Source organism: Bos taurus, chromosome 5 (genome assembly GCF_002263795.3).
Source record: "Bos taurus isolate L1 Dominette 01449 registration number 42190680 breed Hereford chromosome 5, ARS-UCD2.0, whole genome shotgun sequence".
Classification (NCBI taxonomy): Eukaryota; Metazoa; Chordata; class Mammalia; order Artiodactyla; family Bovidae; genus Bos; species Bos taurus.
In genome coordinates this window covers 100,176,690-100,198,099 of record NC_037332.1, presented here as the reverse complement: position 1 = coordinate 100,198,099, position 21,410 = coordinate 100,176,690, and the positions used below count along the sequence as shown (strand labels likewise).

Genomic DNA, 21,410 nt, shown 5'->3' with positions numbered 1-21,410 from the left:
GCAGAGTGGACTGAGGGTCTGTGGGTACCAACTCTTCGGTGGCTTTCCAAGACAGGAGGATCCCAGAGTACCTCAGCTGCTCTCTCTACATTCTAAATACGGATTTCAGCACAGTTTAAGTCAGTGGGTGAAAGTGGAAGAACTATGTCCAATGTCATCATCATGCTAAAGATTTCAATTAAAAACATGATACATAAAGTTTTCCCAAAGGCACAGATAATAAACAGAAGAGCATACAAAGGATTTCTATTTTATACCTCATAGTGCAGCAAACTTTCCATGATATTAAATTTACCTCCCCATAAATACAACTCACACCCATAACCACACAGAATAGAAGGCAGTCTAAAAACTTACGAGGCATTATATTTAGAGTTGTCTGTCCACTTCCAAGCATGATGTGATGATTCTCTGCTAAGGCCAATCCAATGGTCAGAAGGGCCTTTGTATCTTTTGAGAAAGTTCTATTATAAAACACCAAAAGCAAAAACATATGTCTCCTTCATTTTACTCTTGAGACCTCTTCCCCCCAGCCTTCTCTCTTTGGATGACAGCCTGGTAAGATTGAGAAGCTTAGACATTGAAGGGAGAAGACTAGCCCCCAGTTCTCAGCTTAAGTCACTCAAATGTCTCTGATCCTAAAGTACATTAAAGTGATCACACATCTCAATTTGACTGGGAAAGTCCCAGGTTATGCCTGTGGTTCCAACATAATATTGTCCCTTTCACTCCCCAAAATGTCCCAACTTGGATGATAAATTACATGATTACCATACTTCTTTTTTACAATGGGAACAATATATCTAATTTGAAGATTAACTATGAGGATTACATGACAGAATGTGTCCAAATCGTCTCACAGAGTTCCAGGCAGAGAACATACCCAAGAAATATCAGGCACTAATATGCACTCTAAGCCCCCAAGTCTGCATGGAATGGGAGCCTTCCTCTTCTTTCAGCTGTCACCCTGTGCGGCCTATATCCTTCTCAGGGGCTAAGTATTTAACAAAGAACATGATCCAAAAATATTCCTTACCAGCTCCTCCTCAGTTTCAAACTGAGCAAGAACAGCTTCCAGTGAAGTACAGGATATCTGACTCAATGTCCAATTCTCTGACTCTTCAGAAAAATAAAAACACTTATTCCCAAATCCAATCCATCCTTTTGGGCAGGTGACGTACAGAACTTGTAAGTCTGTCTCTCTGCTTCTCACTAAAAGTTGGACAGACACAGTGAAGCATAACAAATAAATTTTCCCATCCATTTTATCTATTTTTACACTTACCACCCTGAGGTCAGTCTTTTTTTACATATGTATATATACATAGATACACGGGTGTACATGTATATGTAGGTACAGTATAACTAAATTCCAAAATGAGGGGTTTGAAGAAAAGCATGCCAAAGAACAACTAGACTCTTGTGCTTTTATGGCCTTGGCTAATAGCATTTTTTTTTTCTCAAAATCTGAACAGGGGCTACTGTCTATAGGTAGACAGATTCTTAGAAATGTCTTCCAAGTCTAAACTCCTTTGTTTTTCCCAAAGAATAGTTTTTCTTTATATGTACGTTGGTACCATTCATTACATATAGATTTGTGGAACCAGCTCTCTGGTTCTCACTAAAAGTTGGACAGATGCAGTGAAGCATAACAAACAAATTTCTCATCCCTTTTACCTATTACTCCACTTATCATTTTGAGGTTGGTCTTTTTTTTTTTTAATATAACATATGTATGTTTGTACACATATACACACATGTATTCATATATGTAGGTACAACAAAACTAAAATCCAAAATGAGGAGTTTGAAGAAAAACATGGCCAAATATAAACTAGACTCTTGTACTTTTATGGCTGTGCAAACAGCATTTTGTTTTTCTTAAAATCTGAACAGGACCTACTTTCCATAGGCAGACAGATTGTTAGAAATGTCTTCCATGCCCAATGTGTTTGTGTATCAGAATGCACAGTTTTACTTTATATGTATTTTGGCACCATCCATTACACAATTTCATATTATTTTGCTTCCAGAGTCATATTCTCAGGTGCTTGTCTATGTACTAAACACTCTCTATGGAGGCCACCCAACTCTGGGTTATATGCAGAATTGCTGAGCTGTAATGAACATTACTTTTCCAACAAAGGTCCATCTAGTCAAGGCTATGGTTTTTCCAGTGGTCATGTATGGATGTGAGAGTTGGACTGTGAAGAAAGCTGAGAGCCAAAGAATTGATGCTTTTGAACTGTGGTTTGGAGAAGACTCTTGAGAGTCCCTTGGACTGCAAGGAGATCCAACCAGTCCATCCTAAAGGAGATCAGTCCTGGGTGTTCTTTGGAAGGAATGATGCTGAAGCTGAAACTCCAGTAGTTTGGCCACCTCATGCGAAGAGTTGACTCATGGGAAAAGACTGTGATGCTGGGAGGGACTGGGGGCAGGAGGAGAAGGGGACGACAGAGGATGAGATGGCTGGATGGAATCACTGACTCGATGGACGTGAGTCTGAGTGAACTCCAGGAGTTGGTGATGGACAGGGAGGCCTGGCGTGCTGCGATTCATGGGTTCACAAAGAGTCGAACACGACTGAGTGACTGAACTGAACTGAACTGAATGAACTTCCAACTAATATTTCTAATGCCTCATGAAATGCTACCAGCTTTCACCATTTATAAAACACTGACTGCTACTTAGTGTGTGGAAAAGTGATTGTACTTTGCTGCTTGCCAAAAGAGCAGACTTTTCTGAGATCTTTTTTCTTTTTTTGGTTTCTTGGAAAATGCAATATTGAGATCTGTGGTCACTTGCTGAGTGTAGGAACCACTAGCTTAGTGTAGTAATCTAATAAATGATCTTATTAGATTGAGAATTTGCCTTTGAAAGAATGTTCTGTGAAAACTAACATATGAATATATATATATATATATATATATTTTTTTTTTCTTTTATGGTGACTTTTTCCCCTGAGGTCAGTCTTGAAGTACATATTTTACATTTGATTGTTGCCCCCCAGAGTCATCACTAACAGACTTATCTCAGGCACAAAAGCTTGTGGTAGTTGTTTTTTCCTAAATGATTTTATTAGATTGAGAATTTGCCTTGGAAAGAATGTTCTGTGAAAACTAACATATGAATATATATTTTTTATATGGTGACTTTTTCCTTGAGGTCAGTCTTAAAGTACATATTGTATATTTGATTGTTGCCTCCCAGTCATCACTAACAGTCTTATCTCAGGCACAAAAGCCATCAGTCCACTGATCTTCAAGCAGAGAATCTGTGCATTTCACTTCTCAGGGGTCCATGGAGAGTAGTGGTTTTAAGGAAATCAATATCTGTAGCATTTAATTCCTGTAGTACGCTTTCTTAGCATCATACAGATTTCCTTTTCCCCACATCTTCCTTAATATCAGTCCTTCTTACTCTTGACAAAAGAAAGGCAAACTCCTTACCTTTCCTAGATTTTACTATGCTACATCTCTTACGGGTATAAAACCATCTAGTAGACAAAACATGGCATAGTTCAACTATTGATTTTAGTACCAAAATATGATGTAGTATTTCCAGTGTCTCTGGAAATGCTCCTTTATATGTATTTCTGTTAAATATGTATAAAAATATTTGGGCCCTTGTTAGATGCTCTGAAACCAGCAAGATATCAGAGTATAGGCTATGGGAAGAATAAGTGTTTTTCCTTCATAACCTCACTTTTTCCTCCCTTATCCAATCTGATAGGAAATACTGTTGGTTCAACTTTCGAGATAGATTGTGCCACCAGGTCCCACCTCCACTGTTATCACCAGGGCCAAGCCATAGTCCCCTCTGGTGTGGATTTCTGTAAGGTTACTCTAGTAGGTGTTCCCAAAGTCTAACTTTTCTTCCAACAGTCAAAATGATTTTATTCTAATGAAATTTAGATCATGGCATTCCTCTCCTACAATTTCCCTTTTCTTGATACCCCCTACTGCACTCAGATTAAAAGCTCAAGTCTTTACCTGCCTCATTAGGCTGTGACCTCCCTGACCCCCAGCCCATTACTCTTCCTCATTCCTGCCTTGCTTCAGCTATAGAAGCCTCCATGCTGTTCCCCAAACCTACCAGGAGATTTTTCCTTTCATTCTACTTGTTTCATCATCTGGAATGCTTTCTCCACGTAGCCACATGGCTCCTTCATCTCCTTCAAGTTTGCTGAAAAGTCATCTTGTCAAGGAGGCTTATGCTGGACACTTATATTCATGTCAATCTGTTACCTTATATTAGAATATCTGCATCTTCCTGCTATTAATAGAATAGGAGTTCCCTGGGAATTTTTTATGTTTTCTTCACTGATATACCTCAAATATATCACACACCCTGGCACATAATGGAGCTCAATAAATATTTATTGACAATGTGAATGTGCAAAGAACATGGTAAGGTTTGGAGAACAGGTAACTCACCTGCCAGAAGAGTGGAAAATGTCACCACATTTAGAGCTACAAGTATAAAAATAATCAGGATGCAGCAGCAAAGCTTGGTAGGTGTAACAGGAGATATAATTGCTAGGCATATCTTTCGGAGATCTTTATCTGTAAATAGAAATGTCATAATCTCAATTTCAAGGAAGCATTAAAAGAAAAACTTAAATTTATCACAGAATCAACATGTAAAATCCACTGTACCTCACCTCCCCTATTGCCAAAATCTCTCACAAAAGGTCCATGTCCAGGAAAGATGGCCATGGCCCAAAAGCGACCCAGAGATAAGAGAAACAGCATTTTTCACCTGGAGAGTCTTCCAGTTATTGTAAGAAGAGCTAATAAGAGAGTAAGAGACAGACAGACTAGAAATCAGAATGAAAACGAAACATGCAAACAATCCATATTTACCTCCACAAATAACAAATTTGGTTAGAAGTTCTAAGAGGAACATTAGAAAACTAATCAATGTAATTCATCACATTAACAGAACAAGAGAAGAGAAAGGATATGACCATCGATATAGACATAAAAGGAGAAGGAAATGGCAACCCACTCTAGTATTCTTGCCTAGAGAATCCCGTGCACAGAGGAGTCTGGTGGGCTGCTGTCCATAAGGTCGCCCAGAGTCGAACGTGACTGAAGCAACTTAGCATGCATGCATGCATGCATAGACATAAAATGTGGAGAAACGTGAGTCATCCCAAATAACAAAGCCCAGCAAATTATGAACTGAACTTTCACTTTTCATAGAAATAGTACAGCTAACATGATACTTAATGGTGAAAAAGTGAATGCCTTCCTCTAAAGGTCAGGAACAAGGCAAGGATGCCTGTTCTCACCAATCCAATTTAACATTTCCCTAGAGGTTCTATCAGTGCCAATAAAGGCAATAAAAGTAAATAAAAGACATATAGAGATTAGGAAGAAGTGAAAGTGTTTCTAGACATGGTATCCACTCACCTCCCACTAGAAATAGTAATTTGAAAATTATCTGCACATGAAAATACCTTCCCAAGAGACAAGGATTCCAAGCACACCCACTCTCTGTCTCATCCCAGCTCCTTGCACTCCAGCAATTCTGGCACATAATGCAGTCTCAGACAGCTTCCACCCTGGGTTTCCTGTGGGCTCCTAGGAGCCAAGCTCCTGTCTCCCCGCTGCACCTGCCAATTCCAGCAGCTCCAGGTGGGGCTCCTGTGACACTTGCCTCCTGGTGAACTCCTGGGGACCAGGCCCCCCAAACCCTTCCCTCAGGACTCTGCAGTCCAGCACAGAGAGAGACCCTCTCCCTGTGGGAAAAGGAGAGTAAAACGGTGCTTGACTTCACTACAGATTCCAGGTCTACCTGCTCTAGCATCACATCAGTCTGACTCCTTCAGCCCTGGGTGACACCATGTAGACTCACTAACCAAGGTCCCCTCTCCCCAGTGTCTGCCAGCTCCAGTGAGCCAAGTGACTACTGCGAGATTAGGCTCCTGGCAGGCTCCTGGTAACCCAGGCCACCTTTCACCCTAGGGACTGTGGACTTGTGTGGCCATAGGCAGCTCCTATCACTCCTGCTGGCTCCCATCAATCAAGAAACCAACATAGCCAGTCATTGTTGTGTTTAGTTTCTAAACCTTGTCTGACTGTTTTGCAACCTCATGGACTGTAGCCTGCCAGGCTCCCCTGTCTGTAGGATTTGGCTCCTATGTCCACGGGATTTCCCAAGCAAGAATTCTGGAATGGTTTGCCATTTCCTTCTCCAGGGCATCTTCCTAACCCAGGGATCAAACCTATGTCTCCTGCTTGGCAGGGGGATTCTTTATATCACTGAGCCACCTGGAAAGCTCCAACCAGTCACTAGGGAAACATGAAATCCAGTGAGCTGCCACAAGATGTGTATCAGAGTGGCAAATACAATAACAAAACTGAATGATGGTGAAGAAATGATAAAAATGGAATTCTCATAAACTGTTGAAAATGCAACAGTACAGCCACTTTGGAAAACAGGTTGGCAGTGAGGTGTGGCAAACATAACCTCACCACATGCCCTAGCAATGCCATCCCTAGGTATCTATGCAAGAGGAATGGAAATTTCCATTTACACAAAAACCTATACTTGAACATTTATAATAACTTTATTTATTGTCACCAAAAACTGGCAACAATTCAATATCCTTCAGCTGGGAAAAAGGTAAATAAAGACCACTTTGTACTAAGAAAAAAGAAAAGCTTGACTCCATGCTTCAGTTCAGATCAGATCAGATCAGTCGCTCAGTCGTGTCCAACTCTTTGAGACCCCATGATTTGCAGCACGCCAGGCCTCCCTGTCCATCACCAACTCCTGGAGTTCACTCAGACTCACATCCATCGAGTCAGTGATTGCATCCAGCCATCTCATCCTCTGTTGTCCCCTTCTGCTCCTGCCCCCAATCCCTCCCAGCATCACAGTCTTTTCCAAGGAGTCAACTCTTCGCATGAGGTGGCCAAACTACTGGAGTTTCAGCTTTAGCATCATTCCTTCCAAAGAAACCCCAGGGCTGATCTCCTTCAGAATGGACTGGTTGGATCTCCTTGCAGTCCAAGGGACTCTAAAGAGTCTTCTCCAATACCACAGTTCAAAAGCATCAATTCTTCAGCGCTCAGCCTTCTTCACAGTCCAACTCTCACATCCATACATGACCACAGGAAAAACCATAGCCTTAACTAGACAATCGCTCATTTACTATTTTGCTTTGACTCAGTAAATTTTACTGAGACTTTCTCTTCCCCAAAGACTCCGAAAACTCTGGATTGCCTGAAAATGTAAAAGGGCACTAAAGAAAGCAGTGAGATGCTTCCCAACTCATGTGTGATCACTACCTCATGTCCCTAGAACACAAGTGAGAAGTGTGACTTTGGAAATGCCACCTGCTCTTCCACCTCGCTCTCCCTTCCAAACAGTGTTCTGTTCCCCTCCTTGCCTTACTTAAAAATGAGAATCTTTTTCACTGAGTGTTTCCTATTGTGAAAGTCCTTGTGAATAATGTCTCTCTTTATTAAGTCTACACTATTGATATACAGTACAATATAAATGAATTTCAAATGCATTATGCTGGTGAGAAAAGCCTGACTCTGTAGGCATTCTTATAATGCAAGAGTATCAAAATAGAAAACAAATCATTGGTTGCCAAATGATGAGGAGAGAGGAAAGAAATATATACAGAGAGCATGTGTGTGTGTGTTAGGGGGTGTGGGGGGTACTCTTATTGTGCGGTGGCCACATGATTATATGTATTTGTCAAAACTCATAGAAATGTACACCAAAAGGTGAATTTTACTGAATGTTAATTATACTTTTAAGAAGTTCCTGCTAACTTTTTTAACTGCCACATTTCACTCATTGCACCTCTATCTCCTAGGATGTTCAGGACCCTCAGTTTAAATGCTAGGCAGGGAGAAAAAATATAGGAATGACTTCTTTAAATGCTATACAATGGCATTTGGATTTTGGCTCCATATGAAACTTTCCATCTTCATTCTTTCCGGTTCTGCATTAAAGCAAAATTGTCTTGAAATTCCGTATGTTATGACTTCTGAGAAATGGAAGATTTCCGGCCATAACAGTAAGCAAAGGATGCCACAGTAATCAGCAATCGCAGTCATCATAGAATGGTGAGCTGGTGAGCCCTGAGGGAACTTAGGAAGAGGAGAAATCCCTCCTTCTAGTAGCCCTCAGACTGCAGCCACTCTCTTTGCTGAGCCCTGAAGGAACTCAGAATATGAAAACACAGGATACTGACCCCAGATAGTTGAGGTGCATATCAAAGAAATGATTTCAGTGAGACCAGACTTTTGCATTGGACACGACTGCGTGACTTCACTTTCACTTTCATGCACTGGAGAAGGAAATGGCAACCCACTCCTGCTGGGAGCGAGTTCCGCCCGTGGCAAAGGTCATGAGGAAGGAGGCTTGGCATACGCAAAGGCGGGATCAAGCCTCAGGAATCTCCCTGGAAATTCTCGAGCATCTACCCCCAAAACCAGAGTGCCTACTTTCTGCTTCGTGCTTTCACCTATACCTCTGACTTTACGGGGGGCTGTCCCCCACTACCTCTCTCTGAAAAAAGAGTTAGCTTACAGCTCCAGTTAATAATTCCTGGGTGTGGCAGTGTTTCAACCTACAAACTCCTTTGGAAATCCTCTAGCCTGCCTGAATAGGTTTCTCCTGCCACATGTGATTGTTCAGAGCCTCCCAACTGTGAGAGGCAAGAGATGTTCTAAACTGTCTAAACACAGATTCCTTTGAGTAGTTAAATGATTGATTAGAAATTGTATTGGTGAAGGGTTTTTCACTTGTTGGGCCAATGTTTGCTGCTAAGTCTCCATATCCCTTATCTACTGTGTCCTTGGCAGTGTATTGATTGATATAATGGGTGTATAGAAATGTAAGTAGTAGCCTCAGTGTTTGTAACCTTGGACCCTTGAGTTAATTCTTTTCTTGACTGAGCCCACCTCACCTTTGCCCTATAGGAATGCAACTGTATCCAATGCTTTTTGGAGGCTGGCTCCTGACTTTAGAATAATCACCTTTAGAGAAAAATAACTTTTCCGAAGAGTCTTAAAATGTTAACAGGCCTCCGGGACAGAAGATGATGCAAATCACCTAAACTTTTGCATATGATAAGTTTGCAGGAAGAAAGCCTGGCTTACTGCATGACTCTATCCCTTCCCCCATTATTCTCTATGCATAACTTAAGGTATAAAAACTACTTTGGAAAATAAAGTGTGGGCCTTGTTCACCGAAACTGGTGTCCCCATGTCGTTCTTTCTCTCACCTTCTGGCTGAATTATTCAGCCTCTTTTCTCCACTGAATTTCCTCACTGAGCTATCCTTATTTCAGCCTCTTTTCTCCACTGAATTTCCTCACTGAGCTATTCTTATTCTACTACTCTTATATCCTTAATTAACATTTAATTAAGCAGTTGTTTCCTGATCTCGCCGACGCTATCCCCGCTTCGAATTTCCTGGATCCACCGGGGCTTGAACCCCACACACTCCAGTGTTCTTGCCTGGAGAATCTCAGGGATGGGGGAGCCTGGTGGGCTGCCGTCTATGGGGTCGCACAGAGTCGGACACGACTGAAACGACTTAGCAGCAGCAGCATACATAGAAAAGTGCTAATTCCTTAACCTGGGATATCTGGTTTTCTTTAATTTACAAAAACATCTTTTGATATTCAAAGGCTACATGCTGTTTGTTGCAACGTTTCTATACCACCTGGCTCCTCTCTTGCCTCCTTGGAGCAGTTCTCTCAGGGTTATTTGAGATGCTCTCTCCCTGGCTTAAGTTCTAAAAGTTCCCACTGAATAAAACATAACTCTCGTAACCAGGAAGGGTTAATTTTGACTCCATACAGGATCTGTTTCTTCGACTTTAACTCTCATTTCACTGCTTTTGTTATTACAGGCATACACACTGGCCTGCCTCAGGGAGCCCTGCCTGCCCCACTTCTGCCTGCCTCTTGGGCTGGGGTGCCTTTGTTTGGCTCACAGGGAGAGAGCCTGATGTCTCTCATCTGTGAAGGACTATGACATTCTTGTTCTTTGTGTGGGAAATTGCACCCCTCCTCTGTTGATTACCAGCCTGACTGAGAAATTCATATTTGGCGGCCAGAACTGCAAAGAGCTGTTTCATCTTTGTTTATTGATATCAGAGCAAATATTTCATGTCACACCACCCAAGATTGACGTAAAGAAGTGAAACTAACACATCCCTCTGCGTGAGGCCTGCTATTCTAAGAGATACCGACAAAAATCAATTATTTTTTTTTTACTTTGATTCCTCATCTCCCCCCACCTCTGATCCATAAAATAACCTGGCATCCAGACCCCAACATGATGGTTATTTCAAGATGTTAGTCAGCCAACTTCATGGTCAGCCAGGTCTTTGAATAAAGTCATATTCCTTGCCTCAACACCTTGTCTCTCTGATTTATTAGCCTATTGTCAGGGATGAGCAGAGTGAACTTGGGCTCGGTAATACTCTCAACTTTTAGGTTGTGAATACTTTTTTAAGTTTACACTTCCACAATTTTTCTCATTGTTAGAAGAGTAAGATGTGAATCTCCACTTAACTCTATCCAACGAATCTCCTATTTGCCCCTTGTCACCCTGCTTATTTAACTTATATGCAGAGTACATCATGAGAAATGCTGGGCTGGAAGAAACAAAAGCTGGAATCAAGATTGCCGGAAGAAATATCAATAACCTCAGATATGAAGATGACACCACCCTTATGGCAGAAAGTGAAGAGGAACTAAAAAGCTACTTGAGGAAATTGAAAGTGGAGAGTGAAAAAGTTGGCTTAAAGCTCAACATTCAGAAAACGAAGATCATGGCATCCAGTCCCATCACTTCATGGGAACTAGATGGGGAAACAGTGGAAACAGTGTCAGACTTTATTTTTCTGGGCTCCAAAATCACTGCAGATGGTGACTGCAGCCATGAAATTAAAAGACGCTTACTCCTTGGAAGGAAAGTTATGACCAACCTAGATAGCATATTAAAAAGCAGAGACATTACTTTGCCAACAAAGGTTCGTCTAGTCAAGTCTATGGTTTTTCTTGTGGTCATGTATGGATGTGAGAGTTGGACTGTGAAGAAGGCTGAGCACCGAAGAATTGATGCTTTTAACTGTGGTGTTGAAGACTCTTGAGAGTCCCTTGGACTGCAAGGAGATCCAACCAGTCCATTCTGAAGGAGATCAGTCCTGGGGTTTCTTTGGAAGGAATGATGCTGAAGCTGAAACTCCAGGACTTGGCCACCTCATGCGAAGAGTTGACTCATTGGAAAAGACTCTGATTCTGGGAGGCATTGGGGCAAGAGAAGAAGGGGATGACAGAGGATGAGATGGCTGAATGGCATCACTGACTCGATGGACGTGAGTCTGGGAGAAGCCTTGGAGTTGGTGATGGACAGGGAGGCCTGGCGTGCTGCGATTCATGGGGTTGCAAAGAGTCGGACACAACTGAGCGACTGAACTGAACTGAATACTCCTAAAGTGGCTTCCCTGGTAGCTCAGCTGTAAATAATTTGCCTGCAATGTAGGAGACCTGGTTTTGATCCCTGGGCTGGGAAGATCCCCCGGAGGAGGTCATGGTATTCTTGCCTGGAGAATCCCCATGGACAAAGGAGCCTGGGAGGCTACAGTCCATGGGGTTGAAAAGAGGCAGACATGACTTGAGTGACTAAGTACAGTATTCTAAAAGTCCTCCTTTTTTCTTCTTATTTCTCTATATCTTTCTCCTAACACTCTCCCTTGTTTCATGTTTCATTTCTCTTTCTTGCTTACTTACTTCTGTTCTGTTTTTTTGTATGGAAATAAAATTCGCCACCCCAAAAATGTCTCTTCAGTATGTAGATTATTTCAACCTGGAAATCAGTAAGGCCCCCAAAATCCAGAAAAAATGTTTGATCTTCACCCTATCTGTCTTAATAAATTTAGATAGAGGGGCTGTTTAGAAGAGAGCTATCACCAGAAATATCTGCAAAGAATATGGGCCTGAGTGGGGTGGGGGAGACTGGACAGGGCCTAGAGATCAGAATCCATCGTGGCCCTAAAGATCTTTGTCCTTGCACAGCCCTGCAAACATTTATTCACCAAATTTTTGCTTTTCCATTTCCATTTCCTTCTCTCTGAAGTCCCAAATCACTACCCCCAACATCTTTTGTCTTTAGCTGAAGATGCTATTTAAGGTGAAGCTATTGGCCATTTTGGTGAGTTACTCAGTTTTCCTGGGTCTGTCTCATGTATACATATGATTCAACTTGAGATGTGGAATTTCTTGCCATATCAATAAACAAGGATGTCACAGCCATCAGCAGTTTTGACCCTCCAAATGTGAAATTCTGAGCCTTGAGTGTGCTTAGGAAGGAGAATGATACTTGCTATCTCGCAGTCATTACGCTGCAGCCCTCCCTGCCGTGAGCACTAAGGAAAAGTGCAGGAGACCAGCCCCAGACAGCTGAGGTGCATATCAAGGGAATGATTTCAGTGAGCCCAGACTCTTGCATTTTCTAGTACAAAGAAATCACTACATTCCTTAACTTGGGATATCTGGTTTTCTTTAAATCACAATAATCTGGATGTTCAGATTACCTGCCCCTTGTTCCAAACTTCTACATAACCTGACTCCTCCCCGCTCTCCTCAGAGCAATTTTTATGGGGTTACATGAGACATTGTCTTCCAGGCTTGAAGACCTAAAAATTCTCATCGAATAAAAGGTAACTCTCAACATTAAGGTGCATATATTTCATTAGTCTGCAAACTTTTGTTTGATATTTGATATCTGTCTCATGTCAATTTAATTCTTTAACCAGAAGAGTGGAGGAAAATATCTTCTTCCCTTACACTCTCCTGTGGTGTGTCCTCTTACTGTCTCCCTTTAAATTCATATGGCTTTTATATTACACTCTGAACACAATAACCTTCAAATTTCTAGTTTGAAAAATGGTATTAGAAATTATCTCACAGAAGAACAGAGAGGAGCTGATGATGGAAGCATGACATGTACTCAGGAAAGAGAAAGAAGGTCTTCTCCACCACCTACTTTTCCTTTGACCGTAGCCCAGTAAGTTCTGCAGTGCAGGAGGACACTGCCCACCCACTCGAAAGCCTCACAATTGTTCCATTCTAATAAATCACTTATTATCTATCACCAGGGCTTCCCTAGTGACTAAGATGGTAAAGAATCTGCCTGCAATATGGAAGATCTGGGTTCAGTCCCTGGGTTGGGAAGATCTTCTGGAGACGAGATGGGCTACCTACTCCAGTGTTCTGATCTGGAGAATTCCATGGACAGAGGAGCCTGGCAGGCTACTGTCCACGGGGTCGCAAAGAGTCGGACATGACTGAGCGACTTTCACTTATTCATCACTTTGCCTCTCAGTGAATTCTTTCTAGGCTCAAAGATAAAAAACTGTGATACCGGAGCTCTTTGGAGCTCCTGTAATGACACCAAACAGTTTCACCAATAGTCCTAGTTTTTGCAGTTTACCTTTTTTTGTGAATTATTAGTCATGGCTTTATTAAACAAAAGTCTCTTTAGAGAACAGTAAGAAATTAATTCTCAGCTGACATCAGGGGAAAGTGACAGGAGGTTACAATTTTTTTTAATGCCGTGATATCGATAATAACATTAACCAGAGAGGTACTGTATTTCAACAAATACTTTTAATAATCAATCACTATGTTACATTAATACTCTGATGTTCTCATTAAATCAAAACTGTTGAACTAAAATGGTTATATTTAAAAGATGCTCATATTTTTATATCACTACTGACAATGTCTGGTAGTATATAAACTACTTTGTAATGTACTCTGAAAAGGATGATATAAAGCTTAGCCATTTAAGATCCTCTATGACCAAAGGACCAGATAACGAAAATTGTAGTATATTATAGTATGTAAACAATCATAGTATATATAATCTATAGAATCCCAGGGACGTAGGAGCCTGGTGGGCTGCCATCTATGGGGTCACACAGAGTCGGACATGACTGAAGCGTCTTAGCAGCAACAACATGAGCAGAGTATATAGTATATATACCATATATGTATGTGTGTACATATATGCATACATATATACATATGCATATATGTGAATGTATATGTATACATTATTTACATGTATGTATATGTATATCGGTGTACATGTGTGTATGTATGCATATGTGTACACGTGCATGTATATGTGTACATGTATGCACATGTTCGTGTATATGCACATGTATACATGTACATGTATACGTATTCACGTGTGCATACACATATATGTATATACTATACATATATACCTGTACATATATGTACATGTATACATACATGTATATGTATATGTATATGCATACATATATGTATACATACATGTACATGTGCGTGTATATATACACATAGTATGCTATGTATACTATATATAGTATACTATATAGTATGTTATAGTATACATAGTATATATACATATAGCATGTATATATAGTATACATAGTATACTTAGATGTATGTATGTACATATATGTATGCATATATACATACATGTGTTTTATACATACACATATATACTATCTATATACTATATATACCATATATAGCATATGGTATATACAGAGAAGTATAATATACATAAACTATTATATACATTATAGAATATAGTATATATTACAGTATATAAACTATTACAGTATATACATGAGTATATATACTATATATGTGTGTGTGTATATATATAGTATACTTCTGTTATTATCTCTCTCTCTATTTTCATACTCTGGTCCTTTGATCATAGTGGATCTTAAATGGCTAATGCTTTTTCCAGTAGCCATGTGAGAGCTGGACTATAAGGAATGCTAAGCACAGAAGAATTGATGCTTTTGAACTGTGGTGCTGGAGAAGACTCTTGAGAATCCCTTGGACTTCAAGGAGATCCAACCAGTCCGTCCTAAAGGAGATCAGTCCTGGGTGTTCATTGGAAGGACTAATGCTGAAGCTGAAACTCCAATACTTTGGGCACCGGATGAGAAGAGCTGACATGACTTATTTGAAAAGACCCTATGGTGGAAAAGATTGAGGGCAGGAGGAGAAGGGGACGACAGAGGATGAGATGGCTGGGTGGCATCACCAACTCAATGGACATGAGTTTGGGTAAAGTCTGGGAGTTGGTGACGGACAGAGAGGCCTGGCGAGTTGCAGTTCATGGGGTCCCAAATAGTCAGACACAACTGAGCAACTGAACTGAACTGATATATATATATAAATAACACTATATATAAATACAGAAGTATACCAGACCTCGTGAGAGAGAAAAAGAGACATAAAGAGGGAAAGAGACAGAGGGAAAGACAAAGAAAATTATTTGGACACAAATAGGAGCCTTAGTAGATTTCAGCTGAAACACTTAATGATATTACTGAATCACATTTACCCTTAATTCCAAAAGGAAACTTTGCAGGGCACTTTTGTGCCCAATGGAAAGAAAACACAGTTTTGTATTTACTTAAAGTTAAAAAAAGAAAAAGAAATTGTGACTTTTACTCCTATTCCTCCAGAAAATGTGATACCATCATTCAAGGCCCAAGTCAAAAAAAACTTCAGAAGCAGCAGCCATCACCAACTCCCTAGGTTTCATTAAATGCATTGTAGCACAGATCACATCAAATGATAGTAAATTCATTTGTCTGTCCCTGAGACGATGAAGTCCTGAAAGCAGGGTCTAAATACAATCTGTCTTTGTAGCAAATAGCAAATAACAGGTTCTAAATACCTCACTACTACATTTAATCAGACTACAGAATAGGTGTCATGGTTAATTTTTTTAACATATAAATGAATCTATTTTTATTCAAATTCTTTTCCTATTTAGTTCGTTACATAATATTGAGCAGAGTACCCTGTGCTACACAGTAGATACGGGCAACTTTTATTAGTATATGTATTACAAAATTGTTGGTATCTGTTTGCCATCACCTCTGGAATATAAACATGTTATTTAATATCATAATGTAACTTGCCAGAGTGAAAATTGCCTGCAACATGGGAAAAATATGAGGACTAATAAAATAAATCCAGAGAACATTTTTCTCTTAAAATTCTGTAACCTAATCTGTGCAGAAATATTTAAGTAACATGCCAGTAACAAAACACCTGATGTGACAATTACACACCTGTCGTCTCACCCACCTCTAGACTCTCAAAACGTATCTCCTTCTGTGGAGGTTAACTGTGAAGTACTGATATTCCTAAAGTGCAATTTCTATCCTGTCAGTGGCTGGTGGTATAAGAGTTCCTCCTCCCTCAACTCTCATTTTGTTTTGTCCAAGTTTATCAATTTTCACTCACCAGATCTCCCGTCTTCCATACTTCCTCTGGAGGTAGGGTCACTCAGGAACATTTTCAAAGTCTCTGTCAGAGTAATGTTTCTAGTAAGCAAGAGTATTCGGCACTGCTTTTCACGTGGTTGCCAAAACAGGAACTGAGAAGTAAAGCAGGAAACTCTCATTCAATGAGTAAGCAGCAACAAGATAAGTGAAATTGACAAGACCTTTAAATTTAACGTTGACAAGATCTTAAATTTAAAATGCAAAGTGCTTTTAACTTAGAAAGATCTACTCCACAGACTTTTGTTCCCTATCACAATGGAGTAACAGGGACCAGATTTACTTTCCTGTCTGAATCAACTAAAAAGAAAAAACTAAAAATAAAAAAAACTGTTAGAAAAAATCCTTTTCAATCACTGCGCACCTTTCAATGAAGGACAGTGAGCCTTACACTTGCCCCAGCTTATAGCCCATAGACAACTTTGTAGGGGTGGGTTTTTGTTGTTCAGATGCTAAGTCGTCAGACTTTTTGCAACCCCATAACAGCAGCGCACCAGACTTCCCTATCCTTCACTATCTCCTGGAATTTGCTCAAACTCAAGTCCATTGAATTGGTGATGCCATCCAACCATTTCACCCTGTGTCCTTCCCATCTCCTGTTGCCCTCAATCCTTCCCAGTATCAGGATCTTTTCCAAAGCAGAGGGAAACCAACAAAATGCCAAGAGATTCCCTGAGGTGAACAGGAGAAGCACAGGGGTAAGACTACAGAGTATCAGAAGAGAGAGAGACAAAAGGGAGAGAACTCGAGGGAGGTACAGTGTTCCCTTTGTATATCCAGCAGCTTACCGATCACGTGTATATGAGGATGGAGGGGGAAAAAAAAAAACAAACAAAACCCTGTCAACTACAAACTGGCACTTGCCATAGGCATTTGCCAATGGCAACCCACTCCAGTATTCTTGCCTGGAAAATCCCATGGACGGAGGAGCCTCGTAGGCTACAGTCTATGGGGTCGCAAAGAGTCAGACAGGACTGAGCAACTTCATTTCTACAAGGATTAAATCGTGTCCCGTGACTTTCAGGGGCAGCTGCCTCTGCTGGTGCCCATGACCCCAGGGTAGACTCGCAGCTGAGAGCCAAGCCAGGGAGGCTGCCTGAAGCCCTAGGGCCGCCTGCCACGCCTGGCTTCCGGCTGCTCCAAAGACTGGGCAGCTAGGCCAGCGACCCTGGAGGCCCGCCGCCCGCCTGCCCCTCGCAAACCTACCCTGGTGTGGCTGCCTGCCCCTGGGCCAGCTGCGCTCCTCCTTCTCCGGCAGTGACGTCAACCTCCTCTTCCGCTTGGCCACCCCCTCGGCCTCTGCCAACCCGCTGCCGCCTTGGCCTGGCTTCCGCCCGCAGGATGCTGCCTGGGCTTCCGCCCCGCCGGCCCCGCCTCCGCCTGCCTGGCCAGCCTCCCTTGAGCAACAGGGACTACAGGGGCTATGACGTACAGAGCCTTCCTACAGGGGCTAGGAAGTTTAGGAGCACTTACTGCGCTGAGGTAATCAAGATGATTACCAGCTGGGTCCCTTGGACAGCAAGGACACCTAACCAGTCAATCCTAAACTTAGGAAATCAACCCTGAATATTTATAGAAGGACTGATGCTGAAGGTGAAACTCCAATAATTTGGCCACCTGATGGAAAGAACTGACTCACTCCCTGATAAGACTGAAGGCAGGAGGAGAAGGGAGTGGCAGAGGATGAGATGGTTGGATGGCATCATTGACTGGATGGACAGGAGTGTTAGCAAACTCTGGCAGATGGTGAAGGGCAGGGAAACCTGGCATGCTGCAGTTCATGGGGGTCACAGAGTCGGACACGACCAAGCAGCTGATCAACAAAAACCAGCTGGTTGGAAAACTTGGGTCGGGGAAATTATAGTGAAGTATTTGAGGCCGTTAACATCACCAACAGTGACAGAGTGATTTTAAAAATCCTTAAGCCAGGGAAGAAAAAAATGAAAAAACGAGAAGTTGACCATTCTGGAGGACTCTCCTGGTGGAACAACTATCATTTAGCTGGTTAACACCATGAAGGATTCTGTGTTGGAAAGACCAGCTCTGGTATTTGAATATATCAATAATACAGATTTTAAGATCTGTCCCATATCCTGACAGATTTTGATATCTGGTTTTACATGTCCTTAATAAAAAAATACCCTTATTTTATAACTACTTAAAGCTCTGAATTACTTGCCACATCAAGGGAATATGCACAGGAATATGAAACCTCACGATGTCATGAAAGAGCACCACAAGAAAAACTGTGACTGATATACTGGGGTCTGGAGGGGAACTTTATCATCCTGCCCAGGACTACAATGTCCAAGTGACCTCCAGGTACTTCATGGGACCAGAGCACTTTGTGGACTAGCAGATGTATGAGTACAGCTTGGATATGTGGAGTTTGGGCTGTATGTTAGCAAGCATGATCTTTCGAAAGGAACCCTGCTTTCAGGTGGCGCTAGTGGTAAAGAACCTGCCTGCCAATGTAAGAGATGTAAGAGACTCAGGTTTGATCTCTGGGTCAGGAAAGTCCCCTGGAGGGGCGCATGGCAACCCGCACCAGTATTTTTGCCTGGGAGAATCCCATGGACAGAGGAGCCTGGTGGACTACCGTCCATGGGGCTGCAAAGAGTCGGACATGACTGAAGTGACTTAGCACGCATGCACTTCTTTCATGGACAGGAGGACTATGACCAGCTTGTTCACATCGCCAAAGTTCTGGGTACAGAGGAGCTACGTGGGAATCGGAATAAGTATCACATAGACCTAGATCTACACTTCAACGATATTTTGGACAACATTCATGGAAACGCTGGAAACATTTTATCCATAGTGAAAACAGAAGCCTTATCAGCCCTGAGGCCCTAGATCTTCTGGACAAACTTCTGCGATATGACAAACAACAGAGACTGACTGACAAAGAGGCCCCGTGGTGAAGAAGCGGTCCCAGCCTTGTGCAGACAATGCTGTGCTTTCCAGTGGTCTCACAGCAGCCAGATGAAGATTGGCAAATGATGGCCTCTCAAAGAAAGCTTCATTTCCCAGCACATCTCTCTGTACAAATGTATTTTAATGCACATCTCTGGATCAAAAGCGTTTTATTCACAACCATAACAAAGGTGGAAAGTCAGTTTTCAGAAAGAGAGAGGGGCAAAAAAAGATGTAATATTAGAATTTATTTAGGAAGAACAAATTGGATGGAAGGGAAAGAAAGTTCTAGCCTCCCACCCTTTACCTCTTTTTATCCCCATGAGAAACAATTTTTCTCTATTAAGGTAATCTACATTTTTGAGCTCTGATAGGTATACATGGGGGCTTTCCTGGTAGCTCAGCTGGTAAAGAATCTGCCTGCAATGCAAGAGACCCCAGTTTGATTCCTAGGTTGGGAAGATCCCTGGAGAAGGGAGAGTCTACCCACTCCAGTATTCTTGGGCTTTCCTGGTAACTCAGCTGGTAAAGAATCCATCTGCAATGCAGGAGACCTGGGTTCAATCCCTGGATAGGGAAGATTCTCTGGAGGAGGGCATGGAAACTGACCCCAGTATTCTTGCCTGGAGAATCCCCATGGACAAAGAAGCCTGGCAGGCTACAGTCCATGGGGTCTCAAAGAGTCAGACAACACTGAGCAACTAAGCACAGCACACAGCAGAAAGAAAGAATGTGAAGTATACACAGCAGAGATATCCATGAATGTGTTGGCAAAGAAAAGTCTTTCTTGTGTGCAGGGACTGGCACTGTGTGGGCTCCTACCTTCAAGACCCTCCTAGATCTCACCCTGTATAATCTCTACATCTAGTGGTTTGTCTGTGTCCTTTATCACACCCGTTTATAAACTGGTAAGCACAAGTGTTCCCCTGGGCTCTATGAGCCACTCTGGCAAATTAATCAAAATCGAGAAGGGTTCATAATCTCTTTGATTTGTAGGCAAATTGAACAGGAGTTGTAACCTGGGTCCTGCCACTTGCATTGGCATCTTGAGGTAGGGGTGGGGGGGCAATCTTGTGGGGCTGAGCTCTTAACCTGTGGGATCTGATGCTATCTCCAGGTTGATAGTGTTAGAAGTGAGCTAAATTGTGGAACGCCAGGCTAGTGTCACAGACAGTCGTTTGTTTAGTAGGGAAGTCTTGTGCACTTGGTGTCCAGAAGTGTCAGAAGTGAAGAGGTCTGTGTGCATAATAATGGAGATTCACAGGAAAGAAAAGCCAATGAGGAAGAACTGGATTTTTCCTTTACCCAAATCTTAAAAGGAAGACCCAAAAGGATAGAACTGCTTTCAAATAATTTAACTTCACTTGGAACAAATTCAAGAATATTTAGAGAAAGGCAAAAATACCCAACATCCAAAGGTAAAAACTCACAATCTCTGGAGTGCAAAGATGGCACAGAAGCAGAGAAGTATGACCCCTGATGTGGAGAAAGTGACCCCCCCCCCCAAAAAAAAAAAAACCAACCCAGGAATGAAACCGAGCAGGACCCTGTGGGGCTCCTGGGTAGGGAAGTCTTTCTGCCCCCCATTTCTTGTTTGTAGGTTAGAGACTCCAGCCCTAAGATCTTCCTTGTGTTCTTTTTTTTTTTTAATAGTTTTTTACATTTTCCTATGGTATTTCTTTTTATTATTTATTTTTAATTGGAGGATACTTGTTTTACCATGTTGTGTTTGTTACTGCCATACAAGAATGGGAATCAGACATAACTATATATATATATATATATATATATATATATATATATATATATACATATCCACTCCCTCTTGAGCTTCCCACCTCTCCTCCCCACATTACACCCCTCTAGGTCATTACAGAGCAAGAGGCTAGTCTCCCTGTTTTATATAGCAGATTCCCACTAGCTATCTGTTTTACACGTGGTAGTTTATATATATCAGTGTTACTTTCTCAAATTTTCCCTTGAGTTCTAAACAGCAGATTAGAACAGGTGCTAATCAGGGAAGGAAAGGGACACAAGACAAGGGAGGAGGAACAGCCAAGAAACAAAAGAGCAGGCTTGGGGAAGGATCCTGGTTCTACCTCGAGGCATATATATGTATAACAATATCTTTAAGCCCT

The 21,410-nt window shown here is 41.7% G+C and overlaps 1 protein-coding gene and 1 pseudogene across 5 annotated transcripts in view; one reads left to right on the top strand and one right to left on the bottom strand.

The window, feature by feature from the left end:
• LOC784451 (C-type lectin domain family 2 member H) overlaps positions 1–21,410 on the bottom strand; it is a 41,620-nt gene that overhangs the window by 4,662 nt on the left and 15,548 nt on the right. For 3 of the 5 annotated variants that reach the window (XM_005207098.4, XM_059887083.1, XM_059887082.1), the window contains 4 exons: positions 16,319–16,451; positions 4,437–4,565; positions 1,037–1,212; positions 358–464 (listed from right to left, as the gene is read on the bottom strand). In XM_005207098.4, coding sequence (XP_005207155.1) covers positions 358–464; positions 1,037–1,212; positions 4,437–4,565; positions 16,319–16,370 — 464 coding nt within the window. In that variant the 5' untranslated portion in view covers positions 16,371–16,451. The other 2 variants (XM_002687811.6, XM_005207101.5) reach the window with 2 other exon arrangements.
• On the top strand, positions 17,780–19,769 carry LOC104972552 (casein kinase II subunit alpha'-like; annotated as a pseudogene).